This window comes from Achroia grisella, unplaced genomic scaffold (assembly GCF_030625045.1).
Source record: "Achroia grisella isolate CSIRO2021 unplaced genomic scaffold, CSIRO_AGI_Agris_v1 utg168, whole genome shotgun sequence".
NCBI classification, from domain to species: domain Eukaryota; kingdom Metazoa; phylum Arthropoda; class Insecta; order Lepidoptera; family Pyralidae; genus Achroia; species Achroia grisella.
In genome coordinates, this window is record NW_026712669.1 from 87,552 (window position 1) to 108,464 (window position 20,913).

Consider the following 20,913-nt stretch of genomic DNA (forward strand, 5'->3'; position numbering starts at 1 on the left):
ACCATATGTAAATTAACCACATAGCTATATTTAGTCAATTCGTTTGTTATTTTGTAATACTTATTTTTATTACATTTAGGTATAATTGTTTCTGATAGTACAATAAGCTTTGCCAGTAGTATACTAACGAAGTACAAAACGAAGAACGATTTTCTAATACCTAACTTTGCAAGAATTAATTATATTTAAAGATCTACTACAGCTTTGTTACTACCAAGTAACAACTCGCATAATCATCATCCGAATTCTGAACAGTAAATGATGATCTTATATCAATTGTTTCAGATTACAATGTACGCACTCCGTTCAACAACATGGACCAAACACTTGAGCATGGCATGAGACAGACAACAGTAACATGCGACCCGGCCAGCGCTGGTTGGCGACGACTATGCTTCTCATCATCACGCAGCGATCAGAAATGAAACCAGACGTACTTACAGACGACCAAGATTTCTACAAAGAGAACCCAAACATCAGACACCACCATCGTCACAAGCACAAATTCACAAACACACCAAATTTTAATAAAGATAGCGACTTGTACGATCCTATTAGTAACTTCAAACAAGGTCTACAATTAATCGATACGGATTTAGTTTATGATATGATACCTCTGAGAGATGAAAGAGAAAGTGATTGGTTAAATATGTCTAATGATCAAATAGGTGAAATTAAAGATAAGAAACATCCGCATTGGCCTATAAAGAGAGAAGCGGTGATTGAAGGTGATTTGGTACTTGGAGGATTGATGATGGTGCACGAGAGGTCTGATAATATGACGTGTGGTCCAGTGATGCCACAAGGTGGTGTTCAGGCATTAGAAACTATGTTATACACTTTAGATATAATAAACAACGAACTCAAATTACTGCCAGGAGTAACCCTTGGCGCTCATGTACTAGATGACTGTGATAAAGACACTTATGGATTAGAAATGGCGGTGGATTTCATCAAAGGTATGTTGTAGTATTTGCTAAAAGTACTTAAAACTAAAACTATACTTAGCATCAAGTTTATACTCTCAGTATTATCGCAGATAGCAACTATCATTCCAAATTGAGACATTAGAGAAATACTGAGAATACTTTTGTATTTGTACGAGTATGTGCTAAAAGCGAATGCAGTTTTGGCTGCAATTTTATTGGCTCTATTTCACTCGCAGACTTTCATTTGTTACAAACATTTGCAGAGCTGGCAATTTTATGGAACTCCTTTTCTGTGATAAAGAATAATATTGTTGACGATACTTCTTTGCAACTTGGCAAATAAAATACGAGTATGTCGATAATGTAGTGCAAGGCACCTCATTATTGTGCAAGAATCTATGAAGCGCTACATCATTACATTCGTTTATCGAGGTTTTTATTTTTTTGTTAAGTAAATATTAAAATAAAGAGCTGTATCATAATTTTCGTATATCAATTTTATTGATAAGTATTGATGTACAATTACGTGCAGTTATAGGAATGCAATGAGAGTTAAAAATTTAGAGCCAATTTTTATCCAATTAACGCGACTGCACTGCACGGGCTGAATCTTGCAAAAGTTAATACAGCACTTTGTAGCAACATGAAAAAAAGCAAACATTTATAAAACTTTGAATTTATTAATGAAACACGCAATTGTTAAATTTTAATAACGTGCGTGTGATATCTCTTGCATCTAGATCCAGACTGGATTGCTGGCGTCGTTTATGCTAGTTATAGATATATTAAGTTGGTTCATTTTCGCTGTTTCCATCATCAAAGTGTTATCATTACCATTATTATCATTACATACAGTATAAAACAAAGTGGCTGTCGCTGTCTGTCCATCCCTATATATGCTTAAATCACTAAAACTAAGCAACGGATTTTTCTTAACAGATAGAGTGATTCAAGAGGAAGGTTTATATATAATATAATATATGTACACCCGTGCGAAGCCGGGACGAGTAGCTGGTTCAAATACGTAAAATTGGTGTTGTGTGGGACCATAGTGTTTTGGTGTCAAACAGATTTGAACTCATAACCCTTGGATCTATTATTTATACATGACGGCGGATAGCGGCCATCAAGCATAATGCCCATTTGGTGTTAAATGGCAACCTTAGTTTTACATTGTATCTTGAGGAAATCTACCTATTTAATGGTATTAGATGTTTGAAATACTTAAACACATTTGTTTTAAATATATACATAATATAGAAAGCACACAGACCAACAAACAATAATACTCACGAATACAAATATTTGTATCATCGAGGAATCGAACTTGCGACCGGCGTAAGGCGGTGTACCAAACCGCTAGACCACCAAGGTCGTCAAATGTTATTTTGTAAGTGATGTGTCAGCAAATTCTCTACACGTAATAGCTCCAGTTATATGTAAAAAGTATATTTTAGAGGAAATACTTTTTGACTATTTGCCTCTGTTTATTACTCTTACAGAAGATATATTGTCTTTCTTTTTATCCTCAGGTTCTATAAGCAACATCGATGATGCAGAGTACGCTTGCAACGCGACTGCTGTTCGCAAGGTGATATCAGGAGTGGTGGGAGCAGCTTCTAGTGTCACTTCTGTACAAGTTGCCAATTTACTTCGACTCTTCAAGATACCACAGGTAAATCTTGGATACTGTCATTCGGATATATTAATTTAATGAGGGAAGCCTGCTTTAGAGGCTTCACAAAATCGTATACATAATTCCCGGGCACGATAAATCCATACTCGAGGCGCCTCAGCTAAAGCGCAGTGATGGCTGGCTCATCCGTCATACTCGTGAACGGGTGCTGCTTGTAGGGACTGGTCTGCTCTAATCACTACGACTAATTTCCTCTTATTAATAGTTTAACCAGTTGGTTATATATATCCAATATTATTTCTATTTGAGTATTTAATTGAATTAGTGCTAATTGGTGGTTTGTATTCACATTACATTAACTTGAAAATGTAAAGTAATAATAAAAAAGTTTCTTGCTCGTTCTTCTTGTGATGAGACAGCTTTCCGAACGAGCGGTAGATTAAAAAAATGTAATGACTATTCAAAAGTCCTTCAATGTAAGGTTATTTGAATACATGATTTTCTATTCTATTCTTGTAAGTATAATATGACATATATCTTTAAGAAAAATTGAGAAGACTGTTGAAATAAGTAACAACAAACCCTGAAAGTTTCGTTTCAATCGGCTATTTCGATTATTCGATAATTCGATTACTCGATATTTCGATTATTCGATATTTCGATTTCGATTCGATTTTTTGAAGCCTCTAAAGCAGGCTACCCCCTTAATTATTCACCAATTACAGACACATAAAATACATGAGGTACAGAAATAAGACATGAATAAATAAATCAAATCAAATCAAATCCAATCAAAAAAACATTTATCATGTAGGAAGAGAGTTTCTTGCTCATTCTTCTTGTGATGAGACAGCTTTCCGACTGAGCTGTACATTCAAAATATAAGTCTGACTATTCTAAAAGTTCTTAAAGTTTATTTGAATAAAGAATGTTATATTCTATTCTAAAGAGTTTAGAAAAAAATAAATATTGATATTATGTTTATACTATTTTACCACAGTACGGAGTAATTTTTCAAAAATATTTTATGACAACAGAAATACTTTTAATAATTAATTAATTAAAATTAAAGGTTTCCTGTAAAAGTACAATATTCTTGCTACCATAGTACTGTTTAAGAGACCACTTTCCATTCCATTCCAAAATAATCTTACTCTAACAACAGAAATATTTTTAATAATTAATTAATTAATTAAACTTAAAGGTTTCCTATAAAAATACAATATTCCGTTGCTACAATGAGATAACTTCATTAAAAATTAACTCAAACTAATAACGAGATAAACTTTAAATTCGCTAACGTTTCCACAGTATCCACCTACCGATATAATTTAATTAAATTCATTGTTCCCAGTTAGCGTGGAGTCCTAACTAAAGAATATCGGTTTTAATTAACTTTCTATCTACCTACAGATAATTTCATAAAGATTTAAATTAAGATATAATATAATTACAGGATGATATCTAAGCCCTGTGAAATGGCAACACAAAAGAATCACGAGTATCGCATGAAAAAATAAATAGTAACAATAAAACTCTATATTGTGCACAAAAAAAGAACAATATATTGTTAAAACAAAAGGCGGCCTTATCGCTCAAACAATCTCTTACAGACAACAATATCCCCCCCGTCCAATTCAAACGGGGACCGATGTTACGACGGCCTGAGCCGAGGTTCGAAACCCTAGTGGTGCCCTCAGACTAAAGTCGTATCCGTCAGGCGGGAGTTGGTCCGTTCCATAAGTCCTTCCGCGGATTTGGAGTGCCATCTGCACTCGCCTCCTATCGTCCGGTGAAGCTGTAAAGGCCAGCTGCGGCCAACAGCATCAGAGTAGTCCGGAAAAAAAGACAACAATACAAATGCTTGTGGGGACTGGTCTGTTCTGGTTGCGAACACTGATTAGACCATTTGCTTTTGACAAAATTGCAATAGCATATGCTGGTGATCACGCTATTCTTCCAAATTTGAATTTAAAAAAGAATCTGCATTATTATAAGCACGTACAACGTTATTTCAAGGGAATACGAGCTAAGTTTATTGTCAGTTCTTCTCAGCTCTCGAAAGCCCTCCGAACTGACTGTAGATTTGATATATCATAAGAGTCTATAATAGACCTACATTAGCATATGCTAGTGGTCACTCTATTCTTCCAAATTTGAATTTAAAAATGAATCTGCATTATTATAAACACGTAAATCGTTTTTTGAAAAGAATACGAGATAAGTTTCTTGTCAGTTCTTCTCAGCTCTCGAAAGCCCTCCGAACTGACTGTAGATTTGATATATCATAAGAGTCTATAATAGACCTACATTAGTATATGCTAGTGGTCACTCTATTCTTCCAAATTTGAATTTAAAAATGAATCTGCATTATTATAAACACGTAAATCGTTTTTTGAAAAGAATACGAGCTAAGTTTCTTGTCAGTTCTTCTCAGCTCGAGAGCTTTCCGAACTGACTGTAGATTTGATATATCATAAGAGTCTATAATAGACCTACATTAGCATATGCTAGTGGTCACTCTATTCTTCCAAATTTGAATTTAAAAATGAATCTGCATTATTATAAACACGTAAATCGTTTTTTGAAAAGAATACGAGCTAATAGTTTCTTGTCAGTTCTTCTCAGCTCGAGAGCTTTCCGAACTGACTGTAGATTTGATATATCATAAGAGTCTATAATAGACCTACATTAGTATATGCTAGTGGTCACTCTATTCTTCCAAATTTGAATTTAAAAATGAATCTGCATTATTATAAACACGTAAATCTTATATATTTTTGAAAAGAATACGACCTAAGATAGAAATAATCTTATAAAATGTTCTTCTCAGCTCGAGAGCTTTCCGAACTGACTGTAGATTTGATATATCATAAGAGTCTATAATAGACCTACATTAGCATATGCTAGTGGTCACTCTATTCTTCCAAATTTGAATTTAAAAATGAATCTGCATTATTATAAACAGGTACAGATGTAGATTTGACATATCATAAGAGGCTGTAATAGACCTACATGAATAAAAATATTTTGATTTGATCGAAATAATAGATAATCTATAATCTATATTTATCTATACACAGGTGTCATTCTTCTCGACGTCCCCCGAGCTCTCTAACAAGGCTCAATTCGATTGGAATTTCTCTGCGTGATGTATCACCAGAACAATCCCATCTGATCTTCATCAACTGAAAGCGATGGTGGAAATTGTTAAGCGACTAGGGTGGAGTTACGTGTCCATTATTTACGAAGAGTCCAGTTATGGGATTAAGGTATGACATTCATAGCTCTATATATATTCAATCTTCATATTCAAGTCTGTTGTTAATTATATAATAATAACACCGGACAATTATCACAGCGCCATCTAGTCTCAAGCTAATCAGAGCTTTTGTTATGGGCACTACAACTGATGGAAATACTTATATATATTACAATAAATAGATAAATAATATACATAGAAAATACCTAAACCGATACAAATAATACTCAAGAGTATAAAATGTTTGTACTGTGGGAGGAATCGAACCCGCGACCGCGAAGTAAAGCAGAGTATGTATCCCAAACAACACTTAACATTATACTTGGAATATAATACGGTCATAATATATACACGACATTCACCCAACGTTCATTCATATTACATGATACTCAGCTAATTTTGCATGTAAGTGAAATCCTGAAACGGCGTACCGTATGCATTCTAAATGTAACTAGTTATCTAAATTCCGCATAGTAATATCCTTAATTAAGGGTGCATGCCTCCAATATAACAATTTTTAAATAATTAAACTCGATTAATTCTGTGTTTCTACAATAACTAATTAAACTCGATTAAATTTTGTCGCTAACTATGGGCCTCATGAATAAGCTCAGAGTCACAGTAATAATAATAATAATAATAATCCCAGGACAATTCACACAGCGCCATCTAGACCCAAGTTAAGCTAGCTAAAGCTTGTGTTATGGGTCCTAGACAACTGATACAAATACATAGATATTTTTTTTTCGTAAATACATACATATTATACTTAGAAAATACCCAGACCGATACAAACAATCATACTCATGAATACAAATAGACAATAGAAGGGGTTATGATTGGAATTTCTCTGCGTGATTGTATCAGAAACGAGGAGATCCATAGAGGAACCAGAATGACCGACATAACCTGAAGAATTGCGAAACTGAATAAACTGAACTGAACTGAACATAGCTCGTGGGACAGCTGGCCGTTGTAAGGTCCTCGAGTGGCGACCGCGGACCGGAAGACGTAGAGTGGGAACTCTACAGTTCCCACTCTACGTCTTCCGGTCCGCGGCAAGGCCTCCAGCAATACCAGATAGACCGACGATCTTGTCAAGATCGCTGGAAGTCGTTTGATGCGAGCAGCGCAGTACCGATTATTGTGGAGATCTTTGGGGGAGGCCTATGTTCAGCAGAGGACGTCTTCCGTGCTGAAATGATGAATGATGATGAAATTTTATTTTTTATTTACACGTCACTGAAAAACTCGGATGAAATTTTGCCAATCGGACAAAGTAATCGTTTCATAGTAGTCAGATTTTCTTTAAATCAGTTTGTGTTAGAATCATATATAACGAAAAAACTCGTTTACCACTAAAAAAACCTATGTATAAATCACTCGTATGTACAATCTAATACAGTACAATAATTGAAAAAAAAAAGTGCAAGATAGAAAAGTGAATTATAATGAATTTCTAGAATAACGAAAAACAATACCATTATATTGACTTTAATAAATATAATAAGCCGAGTAGAACCGCGTATAAATATTTATGACAAAATTTCGATTGAAAGTATCGCTATCGCAATTGGTTGAAGGGAGACAGAAGGTGTAAAGAGATAGATTCTATCTCTATTCAACTTCATCGAAAATTATATTGCGTGGGACACAGTCCTCTTAAGCACTAAAAATAGAACCAGTTTTAACATAGAATAATATCTTGTAATAACTAAAATGGAATCTCCATAAAAGTGCCTTGACATCTATCCGTTACTTTATTGTATTACTAGCTGTGCTCGTAGCTTCACCCGCACAATTATAGGCTACAAGCTTAGTCATATAAATTAAAATCGCTATTATAAAATTGGGGTTTAAATTTTATTAAATATTCGTGGCGTAATGTACCTTCATGTTCTCTCACCATAATAGTTGCATACCACCAGTTCAATATACTTATTTATAGTTGTTTGTCTCATGCTATACTCAGTTGTTTTTTTAACCTTATACTTATCGCATTGATATTGTTCTAATGGCAATAATAAAGTAACTTTTTCATGTATAGAATATTACATTTCGTGAATAACAAATTTTAGTTTCCTTTACATTTCTTTTTAAATTCCGTATCTACTAAGTGTTTCAAAAAACGTATTTGTATGTTAAACAATTTATCAAGATAGGTACGAAAGGTACAATCATACACCGCCAGACCATAACTTAATCTGCCAATGCCCAATACAATGAAAACAGTATCGACCTACTAACTACATTTTTAAGCTGGATGAACTTACACAAAACAGATCTTAATTTATATGTATTTTCCAGTTAAAACTACAGTCTATTGTCTATTGTTAACAAATATATCAGTGAATAATTATTAATTTTAAATAAATAATTTGGTGGAGCTTAATTTTTGTGTTTTTTTTTATATATAACACAGGGGACAAAAGAACATGCGGCTCACCTGATGGTAAGTGATTACCGCCGCTCATGAGCACCCGCAACAACAGGAAAATTGCAACTACGTTGTCGGCCTGTTAAAAAGGAATAAGCTCTTATCTTGAAGGTTTCAATATCGTATCGGTTCGGAAATACCATTGCTGGAAGGTGATTCCACAATGTGGTTGTGCAAGGCAAAAAGAAATGTGCTATATGTATGATTACCCACGACGAATGATTATTACTGTTAGCCCACAAATGCTGGGCAAATACTAGTAGTACACAAAATAAGTGGTAGAATGATTCTTACTGTTTCCCGATCACCAGGGAATAGTATAAAAAAATTTAATTAGCTGAAAGTGCGTGCCAGAAAACTCCTGATGCAGATTTCAATCTTCATGAATATTTAAACTATTCCGTCTGATGGGTAGCAATTTCAATCAATTTTTAATCCTATTCCATATGTATAAGGTTCCAATTACATTAGACTTGATTTTAAATTATTATCAATGAAATTGATAACGTAAATGATATTGGAGTTAATGCATAATTTTGTTATTGAGACCTCAATGGTTTAGCGGTTTGCTGACTGTCTTACTTTCAATCGATCGCAGGTTCGATACCCATACAATACAGACATTTACAATTATGGGATCTCAATGGTTGTTCACTCTTTGTCATGCTTTCAATTGATTGCAGGTTCGAAGTTCATACAATACTTTTGTATTTAGTCAATTTTAACCATTATTTACAAAATTATATAAACTAAATTCGCTGATTCTATTACAATACAAATATTTGTATTTATATATTAATATCTATGTATTATTTATATAAACTAAAGAACTCGGCTTCGGTGGTCTAGCGGTTTAGAACACTTTAGTTTCACTTGTTTCGGGTTCGATTCTCCTCGCTGCATGAGTATGACTGTTTGTGTAAGGTACATATAATAACAATAATAATAATAATATCTAGAATTATTATACGCCATCTAGTGGGACTAGATGGCGTTGCTAAGCTAAGCTAAGCAGAGCTTGTGTTGTGGGTACTAGACAACTGATATAAATACATGATATTATACATAGAAAACATCCAAACAGATATAAACAATCACACTCATGACTACAAATCTTTGTGCCGTGCGAGGAATCGAACCCACGACCATCGGTCGTAAAGCAGTGTGCTAAACCACTACACCACCGAGGGTGTGAATAACAATAAAAGAATAGAGTAGATTCTGTCAATCATTCTGTTCGTACAATAAATGTCTATTTCACTACTTGATTTATATTATTTAGTTTAATTTCACTACAATCAGCATGTGTGAGACCACAAATATTCGGTGTGGAAACTTGACTACCGTTACCACCTTCTGTAATGGCGATCAAATTCCGACCGTCATTGAGTCTACACCCATATCGCGACACGTGTTTCGCCTCTGAACGAAGCATCATCAGGCGTTGAATAGAGTTTGGATACAGCTCGGAAGCCTAGTTTTGAGTCATCAGCGACCAAACCACGACCATCGATGCGTAAACAAACTAATATACATAAATCCATCAAGCAGTGAAATCGACTTCCGCAAAATAACACCTACTTCGATTAAAAATATTCTTGTAAATGCTCGCGTTTCTTTGCTTAATTAAGCACATATATTACAAACTGTTTATGTGTACATTTACAAAAAAAATTGTTTAATATTTGTACAGTACAGTCTTTGTTGTCTCCATAACACGCGATTTAGCTTGGGACTAGATGGTGCTGTGTTAATTGTCCAGGTTTATTATTACATATACTAGCCGTTTGAAATTTATAGCCTATATTTTATTCTTATATATATGCTATATACCTGTATAGTTTCATCAAAATCTGTTCAGTAGTTTTTGCGTGAAAGAGTAAAAAACATCCATCCATATTCTCAAACTTGAAGATCTCGGTGGTCTAGCGATCTAGCATATGTATTTACTTCCGATGGTCGCGGGTTCGATTCCTCGCACGGCATATACATTTGTATTCATGAGTATGATTGATCGGTCTGGGTGTTTTCTATGTATAATATGTATGTATTTACGAAAAATAAAGAATATCTATGTACTTGTATCAGTTATCTAGTACCCGTAACACAATCTTTAGATAGCTTAACTTGGGATTAGATGGCGCTGTGTGAATTGTCCTGAGATTATTATTATTATTTATTTGTATATTCTCAAACGTTCGGGTTTATAATAATTCTAGCTACCCAGGCTTTGCACTTGAATCACTCTATCTATTAAAAAAACCACTTCAAAAGCCGTTGCGTAGTTTTATAGATTTAAGCATACATAAGGACAGACAGCGACAGCGACTTTGTTTTATACTATGTAATAATGATCAATATTCACTGTGACTTTAATAAAATTAAAATATTTTATTTAGGCTTTCGAAGAGTTGGAAGCACTGCTGGCGAGGAATGGTATCTGCATAGCGGTGAAGGAGAAGCTGGTGAAGGACTCCGGTGTGGCTGAAGAGAATTCCTACGACAACATCATCAAGAAGTTGCTTATGAAGCCAAGAGCTAGAGGTATGTATTATTTATATAGTTAACAAAGTCTTCAAATAAATATTTTTATGATAAACTAAAAATAAATAAATACAGTAACTACAAAGAAATACGGAAACATAATAATAATTTTGTGTATGAGTACGCTACATCATCAACAAAAGTTATTTCCAAATGTACACACAAACGAAATAACCTACAAAAAACACATAAACTATATCCGTCTGGTCTGCTGCGTGCTGCTAAACACTACACCATATTTTCATGCAGGTAAATCCGCAGGCAGTAGTGTATCCTAAATTCAAAAGACTATCAGCCTGTATATTGTTACCTTCACCATCATTTTCTATCACTACTGAATTTCATTATAACGGTGACACGTTACAATGAAATTCAGTATGAATGAAATTTTAGTCTAGCTAGTCTATAAATATAACAACTTCTGCGGGATCGAAATTACAACGGCCTGAGCCGAGGTTCGAAACCCTAGCGGTACCTTCAGAATAAAGTCGTATCCGTCAGGCGGGAGCTGGCCTTCAGCCGCTACTTAAGTCCTTCCCCCCTTTCCTTGCCCCCTATCGTCCGGTGAAGCTGTAAAGGCCAGCTGCGGCCGACAGCATTAGAGTAGTCCGAAAAAAAAGATCAATAAAGAGCGGTGAAGTAAAGTGGTGAAGAAAAACTCTGTTTTGAAGCTTTTTTTATATATATATATAAAGAAGAAAAGAATTACGTGTTGTAACGTATATATATATATATATAAACAGAGTGGTGAAGCTATAAAGGCCAGGCACAGCCAACAGCATTAGAGTAATCCGAAAAAAGATAAATAAAGAAGAAGAAAAGAATTACGTGTTGTAACGTATTGGTAGACTTACTCTGTTTTAAAGTGCAACTTCAAAACAGAGTGGTGAAGCTGTAAAGGCCAGGCACAGCCAACAGCATTAGAGTAATCCGAAAAAAGATAAATAAAGAAGAAGAAAAGAATTACGTGTTGTAACGTATTGGTAGACTTACTCTGTTTTAAAGTGCAACTTCAAAACAGAGTGGTGAAGCTGTAAAGCCCAGCTACGGCCGACAACATTAGAGTAGTCCGAAAAAAAAGGTCAATAAAGAAGAAGAAAAGAATTACGTGTTGTAACGTCCTTTAACGTGTCGGTAGACTTGCTCTGTTTTGAAGTACCTATACAACTTCAGAACAGAGTGGTGAAGCTGTAAAGGCCAGCTACGGCCGACAACATTAGAGTAATCCGAAAAAAAGATCAATAAAGAAGAAGACAAGAATGACGTGTTGTCTCGTTTCCTTTAACGTGTCGGTAGACTTGCTCTGTTTTGAAGTACCTATACAACTTCAGAACAGAGTGGTGAAGCTGTAAAGGCCAGCTACGGCCGACAACATTAGAGTAGTCCGAAAAAAAAGGTCAATAAAGAAGAAGACAAGAGTGACGTGTTGTCTCGTTTCCTTTAACGTATCTGTAGACTTACACTGTTTTGAAGTACAACTTCAAAACAGAGTGGTGAAGCTGTAAAGCCCAGCTACGGCCGACAACATTAGAGTAGTCCGAAAAAAAAGATCAATAAAGAAGAAGACAAGAATGACGTGTTGTCTCGTTTTCTTTAACGTATCGGTAGACTTACTCTGTTTTGAAGTTGTAAAATAAAAGTAATTTTCCTTCGGTACGCTAAAAGCATAAGCTTATTAGGAAAAGAAACTTTGGCCACTTATTTCAGCTACAAGTATCAGGCATATCTGGGCGTGTAATTTGCTTTGAAAGACAGCTATTGCTAATCTTGCGGAGAGTGCTCTCGTAAAAAATACTTTTTAGGGTTCTAAACCGAATAGGGAACTTGGAACCTTAATGCTTCGTTTTTAAGTTTAATTATTCGATTTTAATTTATGATAATTAAGAAAGTTATTTAGAATATTGTTAAACTTAATGATAATATATTTTTTTATAGTTATTTTTTGGTACTTAACGAATTGGCAAATTTTTAAGAGTAATATCCTAGTACCTCGCTTCTTTTTTCTATTAAAACTGGATTGTAAATATGATAGAATGAGAGAAAATTATTAGTCGGTATAGTGTACAAGCAGTAACAAAACGCAATACCTAAGGAGCGATGTAATTGGAGCGCACAACCATTCATTAAAATCTCTCGATATAACGTTCAGACTTTCAAAATCGAATCGATCGAGGTAACGTACATTTTGTTCACTACACAAAATTTGTAATTTATTATACGTTTACCAGCTATATTCAAGGTAGCAAACAAAATCTATAATTTCTACAACCCTACTGCTGAAGCCATCATCAAGTAACATCTGTTCAATCGTGCCGCGTCAGCACGTATCAGTTGCTCCTAACCCATAATTTTCCCTCATCCGTGATTGATCCGTATTTTATTTATGTAGAATATACAATAATAATAATTTCTTTTGCAATAATTCAGAATTACTATATATTTTATTGTAATAGATTTTTTGTGCAGTATTTATTTTTATTCTCATTTCTTTCATATATAATTTATGAGCTACGCTCTTGTTGATGAAGCTCTGGCAACTTACCACGATCTTTAATCATCGTCTTTAAATGTTGATCATAATCATTATTAATTTCAGAAAAATACTTTTAAAATTCTAAATAAATTCAGTTAAGCTAGTTGTACTGAATAAATCTGTGTACTGAACTGGGCGGAAGGGAAAAAATATTACAAAAAACTTTCCGTTACGACTTTCATAAGCGACTAAAATGTCTTACATGAATAAATTATTTTTATTTGATTTATTTAAAGTAATATTATATATTATCATGATTATTTAAGGTGTATATATATGCCTTAAATAATCATATATATATATATATATATATTACACAGTATTCTTCTTCTTTCTGTCATTAAATACGTCGGTAATTTATAATTACATCATTATTCTATTGTAATAATTTTAATGACAAATCATTACCTCCGTAATACTGATAATACCATATTACCCTTTCAGCCAATCAATAAATACAACTGATCGTATTATAATCACTGATCGGAATGTATCCATCGTTATATATTAATAATTGATTGTGGGGTGTAAAGATTTAATTTCTAAAGTGGGCGGCAGGTAAAAAAAATATTACAAAAAACCTTCACGTTGCGACATTCATAAGCGGTTAAAATGTCCTACATGAATAAATTATCTTTGATTTAATTAAAGTAGTACATTAGCTAGGTTATTTAAATAATTTTACACGGAATTGTCTTCTTCTTCTTCCTTCTGTCATTAAATACGTCGGTAATTTATAATTACATCATTATTCTGTTGTAATAATTTTAATGATAAATCATTACCTCCGTAATACTGATAATACCATATTACCCTTTCAGCCAATCAATAAATACAACTGATCGTATTATAATCACCGATCGGAATGTATCCATCGTTAAATATTAATGATTGATTGTGGGGTGTAGAGATTCAATTTCTGTAGCCAGTTTACCGAGAAATTGTCTCTGGGTAGCAGCTGCTATCTGCTTTGTACAACCGTGAACAGACGTTATTTATCTGACGCTTTGCCACTGTGGTGAGGGTCGATACGGCAACGTTACTTTATACCCCCAATTTTCTTTTACGCGGGATTAGATGAGCTACGCCGTTTTGTTTCGCCCGGATTATATAGATGACTTGTTGCTATTTTATTTGGATTAGTGTCTATTGAGAGCGTCGCTGCCTGGTAGTTTACCATCTTGACTTTGACTGTAAATAGAGTCAGTTCGATTCTGGTAAAGATATTATAAAATAATTTCAACATTTTTCTCCAATTATGGGACTACGAATTATAATTCAGGATGGTGATACTATCTCGATTTTGACTACAAATGTCATCAGTTCGAATCTATGAGATATTGTAAAATATTTTTTTAAAGTTTTACTCGTATTGTTAAGAAATATAATTTGTTAGGTGTCAATAAAGAAATAACATTAAATCTTTTAGTCTACAAAGTAGTATAGCATCTCATATACAGTCTCAATTTCATTTCTTTCCTCGTACATCATCGTATTTTGACTGATATCAGTGAGTCAGCATCTCGCACAAACTTGAATACATGAGAATTGTTATATTTTCTTGAAAAATAACATTAAAAATATGAATTCGTACACATGACAGATCATTTCTTTTACTGTAATTGCAGTCAAACATATTGGTAAATTGTTACCGCAGCTTAGGAACAAAACACCAGTACTGTTACCCTGTGTGTGGACCCTTAAGAAATCTTAATCCTAATCCTTATAAAAATGTAGAGCCATATGCTATAAAGATCTGACCAAGTCATCTCTTGACCACGGTTAGTGCGAACTATTCGAAACGTCGACAGAGGTAAAAATATGTACTAATTTTTTGCTATAAAATTAGTCGTATTAACAACCAGTTAATAAAATAGATAATGTATATTGAACACGAAATTTTATAAATAACATATACTATTATCTCTAAGGAAAATCTAAGCAAGTATATTCGTTTTTTTTTATTAATTTTATTTGTCTCTCTGTTCTCTTTATTTTTTTTATTATAAATAAATTATCTAGTACCTCAGCCGCGATTTGATACGGCCAAAGTTTTAATTGCTTAATGTGTTCCTCTGGAGGGATGCTAAGTTACGAAATTTTTTGGCCTTTTATAATAATAATAATAATCTCAGGACAATTCACACAGCGCCATCTAGACCCAAGTTAAACTACCTAAAGCTTGTGTTACGGGTACAAGATAATTGATACAAGTACATAGATATTTTTTTTTCGTAAATACATATATATTACACATAGAAAACACCCAGATCGATACAAACAATCATACTCATGAATGCAAATGTTTGTGCCGTGCGAGGAATCGAACCCGCGACCATCGGTCGTAAAGCAGTGATCTAGACCGCTAGACCACCGAGGTCGTCATATAATAAGTCTCTTATTTGCTACGTGTTCACGTTCTTTTCTGTTTCTTGTCAAAGAGTACCGTTTTCTTCGGTTTAATAACCAGTTGTATCCCATTTATTATCTCGCAAATCTGATCGAAACTGGACCAGTTTGAAGTACGTGACGATGAGAAGATACCGAATGTTGCGTAATTGAGTTAAGCAAACTCAGTACTCTGATATTGGTAGAATATAATGACAAGTCGATATTCGATTTCTGAAGCCAAACAACTTGGTGCTCAGGTTAACGGGAGTTTCGCATAAAATTCATGGCGAAAACTCACAAAATATACCTATTCACATTTCTTATTACAATCTATATTATACTACATACTCGCCCCGGCTTCGCCCGGTTATACATATATTATATATATAAACCTTCCTATTGAATCACTCTATCTGTTAAAAAAACCGATTCAAAATCCGTTGGGTGGTTTTAAAGATTTAAGCATACATAGAGACGTACAGACAGCGACATCGACTTTGTTTTATACTATGTTACGATTATATTATATCTAAATATAACTCAAAGGTGACTGAGGTAGTGATCTATCAACGCACAGCCCAAACCACTGGCCGGATCGGTCTGAAATTTTGCATGCAGATAGATGTTATGACGTAGGCGTCTGCTAAGAAAGGATTTTGATTAATTTTACCCCCAAGGGGATAAAATAGGGGATGGAAGTTTGTATGAAACTTGGTCAATTTTAAACCGATCGGGCTGAGACTTTGCATGCATAAACTATGACGTAGGCATCCCCTAAGAAAGGATTTTGATAAATTCCACTCCTAAGGGGATAAATTAACGCGAGCGAAACCGCGGGCAAAAGCTAGTGTTTACATATAAATAAAGTCACTTCGACTGTCTTCGCTAAGATCTGTTAAACTGATTGATTTAAGAGGAACGTTTATAACTAGCTGTACATGCGACATAGTCGCAGTCGTGTAGTTATTATTCTAAAATAAAAGTAGCCTAAGTTACTCCATATTCCATCATCGTGATATGGTTTTCACTATTAGTAACTTCTTCTAGAATGTTTATAGGTACACTTATAGTTTTAATAAAAGAATCGATTTAATATTAAATTTATAAATGTCTTATATATATTACTAGCTGTACTCGCGACTTCGTTCGCATTTTTTGAAGGTAACTGGTGGAATATGTATTAACTAAGGTTACTTTTATTTTTGTTTTTTTTTTATTTGAGAATAATAAAGTTAAAGTATCGGCAACAGTTATTATTTATATATAATATGTCAGTAACAATATGTAGAAAGTTACTTGGGTGTACATTTCAGTTCCACATTTCCAATTTTCCCAAAACCTGATTGCTAATATTGATTTGTAATTCAATTCGAGGTCATATTTACTCGTAGATGAATAATGGATTACGTAGTAACAAAATAACTTCACGGCTTAATTCAGATGGGGTAAGCAGAGACATTGTTAAAACTAGATGTCATGGTGAACGTAGTTTCATCATCATCATTGCCTTGCCTTTATCCCATTATTTGGGGTCGGCGCAGTATGTCATTCTCTTCCACTGATCTCTATCAGTCGTCATATCTAAACATACTCTTCTTTTATTAGAAAAATATCATCTTTCACACAATCCATCCATCTATATTCTTAGGGCGTCCCCTCAGAATTAAATAATTTACATCCATCCACATTCATATTATACACTTTCCATAAGACATGGTTCTCATTCCTCCGCATAACATGCCCATACCAGCTCAATCTGTTACCTCGCAAATTAACCTTTTCTATAACCGGCGCAACTTTCAAATATATATATACTCATTCCTTATTCTGTCATTCCTGGTAACCCCACACATCCATCTTAACATTCGCATTTCTGCCACATGCACACGCCTTTCGTCGTGAACGTAGTTTGTAATATTAAAATAACCATATTTTATTATATGAATATAAATACAGTACATTCACCAAATTAACATGTTTTACAATTTTTATCTGTCTGTGTGTTTGTTCTGGCTAATCTCTGAAATGACTAGACCGATTTTGACGGATGATGTTTTTTTGGCAGACAGCTGGATGTAATAAGGAGTAATTTTTACTTAGGCTACTTTTATTTTAGAAAAATATAGTTAAATTCCACGCGGACGAAGTCACGGGAACAGCTAGTTTTTATATATAGGAAGAAGATATTGCACGTGCATACATTGTCTACGTAGATAGTAAATAAATCAATCTGAAGGGACGCCATCTTATTTCAAATGCTATGTGCGTAATATTAAAATCTATAATATAGTACGCTTTGAAAAGTCGCCAGTTCAGCGGATTTTCCCGTAAAATGAATGCAAAAATTGTAGGTATTTGCAAAAAATATATTGGCATTCCTGTGCCGAAGATCCGGCGTGAAATTTCCACGCATTGTAACTTCGGCTGCGGATGGAATTTAACAATAACTAAATCGGCTGTGGCAAATAAAGGGAAAATTGTAAGAAAAAGTAGTCAAGGTTTAGTGTTACTGGAATGGCAAACTGACTGTGGACCTGGTAGTAATGGCAAACGTAGTTTGGATATGTATATAAGAATACTATACGACATAGTACGGTACAAAAGGTGATCTTATCGTTTATACAATCTCTTCCAGACAACCTTTAGGTAGAGGAGAAAAGACAAAAGGTGGGAGGTGGCACTAGAATAGAAGAGAATAAAATAATAATAATAATGACATATTAATAATAATGAATAACATAAGTTTGTATATTACACATATATATATTGTTAGGAATGACCTCTAAATTTAATTAAATAAAAGAAACTTATAACAAATCGTATAATTAATTTTAACAAAATCAGTACAAGAACTTATAAAGCAAACATGGTATGATACGAGAGCACGTCTGTCGACCAAAAGTTTTTTTTTTCGGACTACTCTAATGCTGTTGGCCGTAGCTGGCCTTTACAGCTTCACCGGACGTTATGGGGCGAGTGCAGATGGCACTCCAAACCCACGGAAGGACTTATGGAGCGGCTGAAGGCCAACTCCTGCCTGACGGATACGACTTTAGTCTGAGGGCACCACTAGGGGTTCGAACCTCGGCTCAGGCCGTCGTAATTTCGATCCCCGTTTGAATTGGACGGGGGATCGATCGGAGGGGCAGGCCGCACACCGGATTTCGCAGCCTTTTATAGACGCGCCGCACGACGGTAGCGCCACTAGCAGAAGTTACAGAACAATATATATATTATTATTATGTTCTATGGCTATGTTGTACGGAGCAGAATGTTGGCCAATAAAGGGGACACTTGTACAAAAGCTTCATGCCACCGAGATGAAAATGCTGCGGTGGTCTGATGGAGTCACGAGACTAGATAGGGTGCGAAATGAGTACATCTGCGGTAGTTTCAAAGTGGCCCCAGTAACTGACAAACTTACCGAAAGCCGTCTCAGATGTACCATGTAATGCGTAGTGACGAGAATTACGTGGTCCAAAAAGCCTTAAGAATACCCGAACGCAAAAGAGGCAGAGGACGTCCTCCAGCCACCTGGTGGACCAGTATAGCTTGTCGCTGCAGAAAAATTGCCCGACCCGACAATCCAGGACAGATTCTCCTAGCGCCGAAAAATTAGGAGAGACATCCCCGCATACAGTGGGACAGAGTTAAAAGGAAGAAGAAGATATATATCTTCTCCTTCTTCTATTATAATTATAACTAACTATAACATATAATCCAATATTATTCATACACATACATTATTATAACGTTATCTGTTAAAAATGTATGAACACTTCCAAGAACCGTATCTGTTGAAATGAAAACTGTTCTAGCTGTGTGCAATGTAACAGTTAAACCAATAAATCTGCGATTTGACCACAAAACTAATTAGTCCGCGGAAACCAATGGACTACCATGTGCAGCTGGAATTTACGAGCCGCTAGCCACGACCTGGGTCAGGTTATGTAACACTGCTGAAATAATTTCTTATTGCAATTGAAATTATTATTATAGAAATAATCTATATTCCATTTTTTTTTTATACTACGATATTGCAAACAACCATACGGCCATGTCTGATGGTGAATGGTTACCGTACCCTATGGACGCCTGAAACACCAGGGGTGTCACGTGCGCGTACACTAGTTTTAAAGATTTAAGCATACATAGAGACGGACAGACAGCGACAGCGACTTTATTATTTATTGACGACCTCGGTGGTCTAGTGGTTTAGCACACCGCTTTACGTCCGATGGTCGCGGGTTCGATTCCTCGCACGGCACAAACATTTGTATTCATGAGTATGATTGTTTGTATCGGTCTGGGTGTTTTCTATGTATAATATGTATGTATTTACGAAAAAAAAATATATCTATGTATTTGTATCAGTTGTCTAGTACCCATAACACATGCTTTAGCTAGCTTAACTTGGGTCTAGATGGCGCTGTGTGAATTGTCTTGAGATTATTATTACTATTATACTACGTAATGATAGTATCTCAGGACAATTCACTTAGTAATAATAGTAATTAAATATATTTTTGTTTTATTATGATTTATCATTGAAAAATACATTCAATTCTAAATTTTCGCCTTTCTATCACCCTATTCTTTAATAGCTTTTAATTTATAAGGCAAAACAGCATTTGCCGGGTCAGATAGTGATCAAATAAATATTAAACATAAAAAAACTTATTGCACAGTGAAGTGTAAAGTGTTGGGTGAATAGACTGTTACTATGTAATATTATGTTATCTGTGCTGTTACCTAGTTATATTTCCAGGAGATTTCACTCCGCGTTATATTACAGAATCACGGCGTTCCGTGAATATTAATCAAGCTCTATTGACAAGATTTACATCGGATTTTCGGCATGACTCTGATATCAATCGATCATTCAATTGAATTTATTAAGACAGATTTATTTGAAGCAGTTTTAAAGTACTTACCAATACTTCAAAATGACCAATGAAATATACCAAACATTGTGTGTGTGGAAATTCGACCATATAATGTGGTCGTAGTTATTAGTAGAATTTAATTTTTCTGTCTGTGCGTTTGTGCGCGCTAATCTTAGAAACGGCTAAGCCGATTTGAGTGCGGTTTTCACTAATATATTACAGTACTAGCTACTCGCCCCGGCTTGGCCTATAATTTACTCGTAATTATTAGTAGAATTTAATTTTTCTGTCTGTG

General features: G+C 34.6%; 1 protein-coding gene across 1 annotated transcript in view; it reads left to right on the top strand.

Moving 5' to 3' along the window:
• Positions 1–319: 319 nt before the first annotated feature.
• LOC131841413 (metabotropic glutamate receptor 2-like) overlaps positions 320–20,913 on the top strand; it is an 84,029-nt gene continuing 63,435 nt past the window's right edge. Inside the window, 4 exon segments of the mRNA XM_059189730.1 lie at positions 320–959; positions 2,462–2,604; positions 5,649–5,837; positions 10,664–10,808. Of these exon segments, the coding sequence (XP_059045713.1) occupies positions 359–959; positions 2,462–2,604; positions 5,649–5,837; positions 10,664–10,808 (1,078 nt within the window). The 5' untranslated portion in view covers positions 320–358.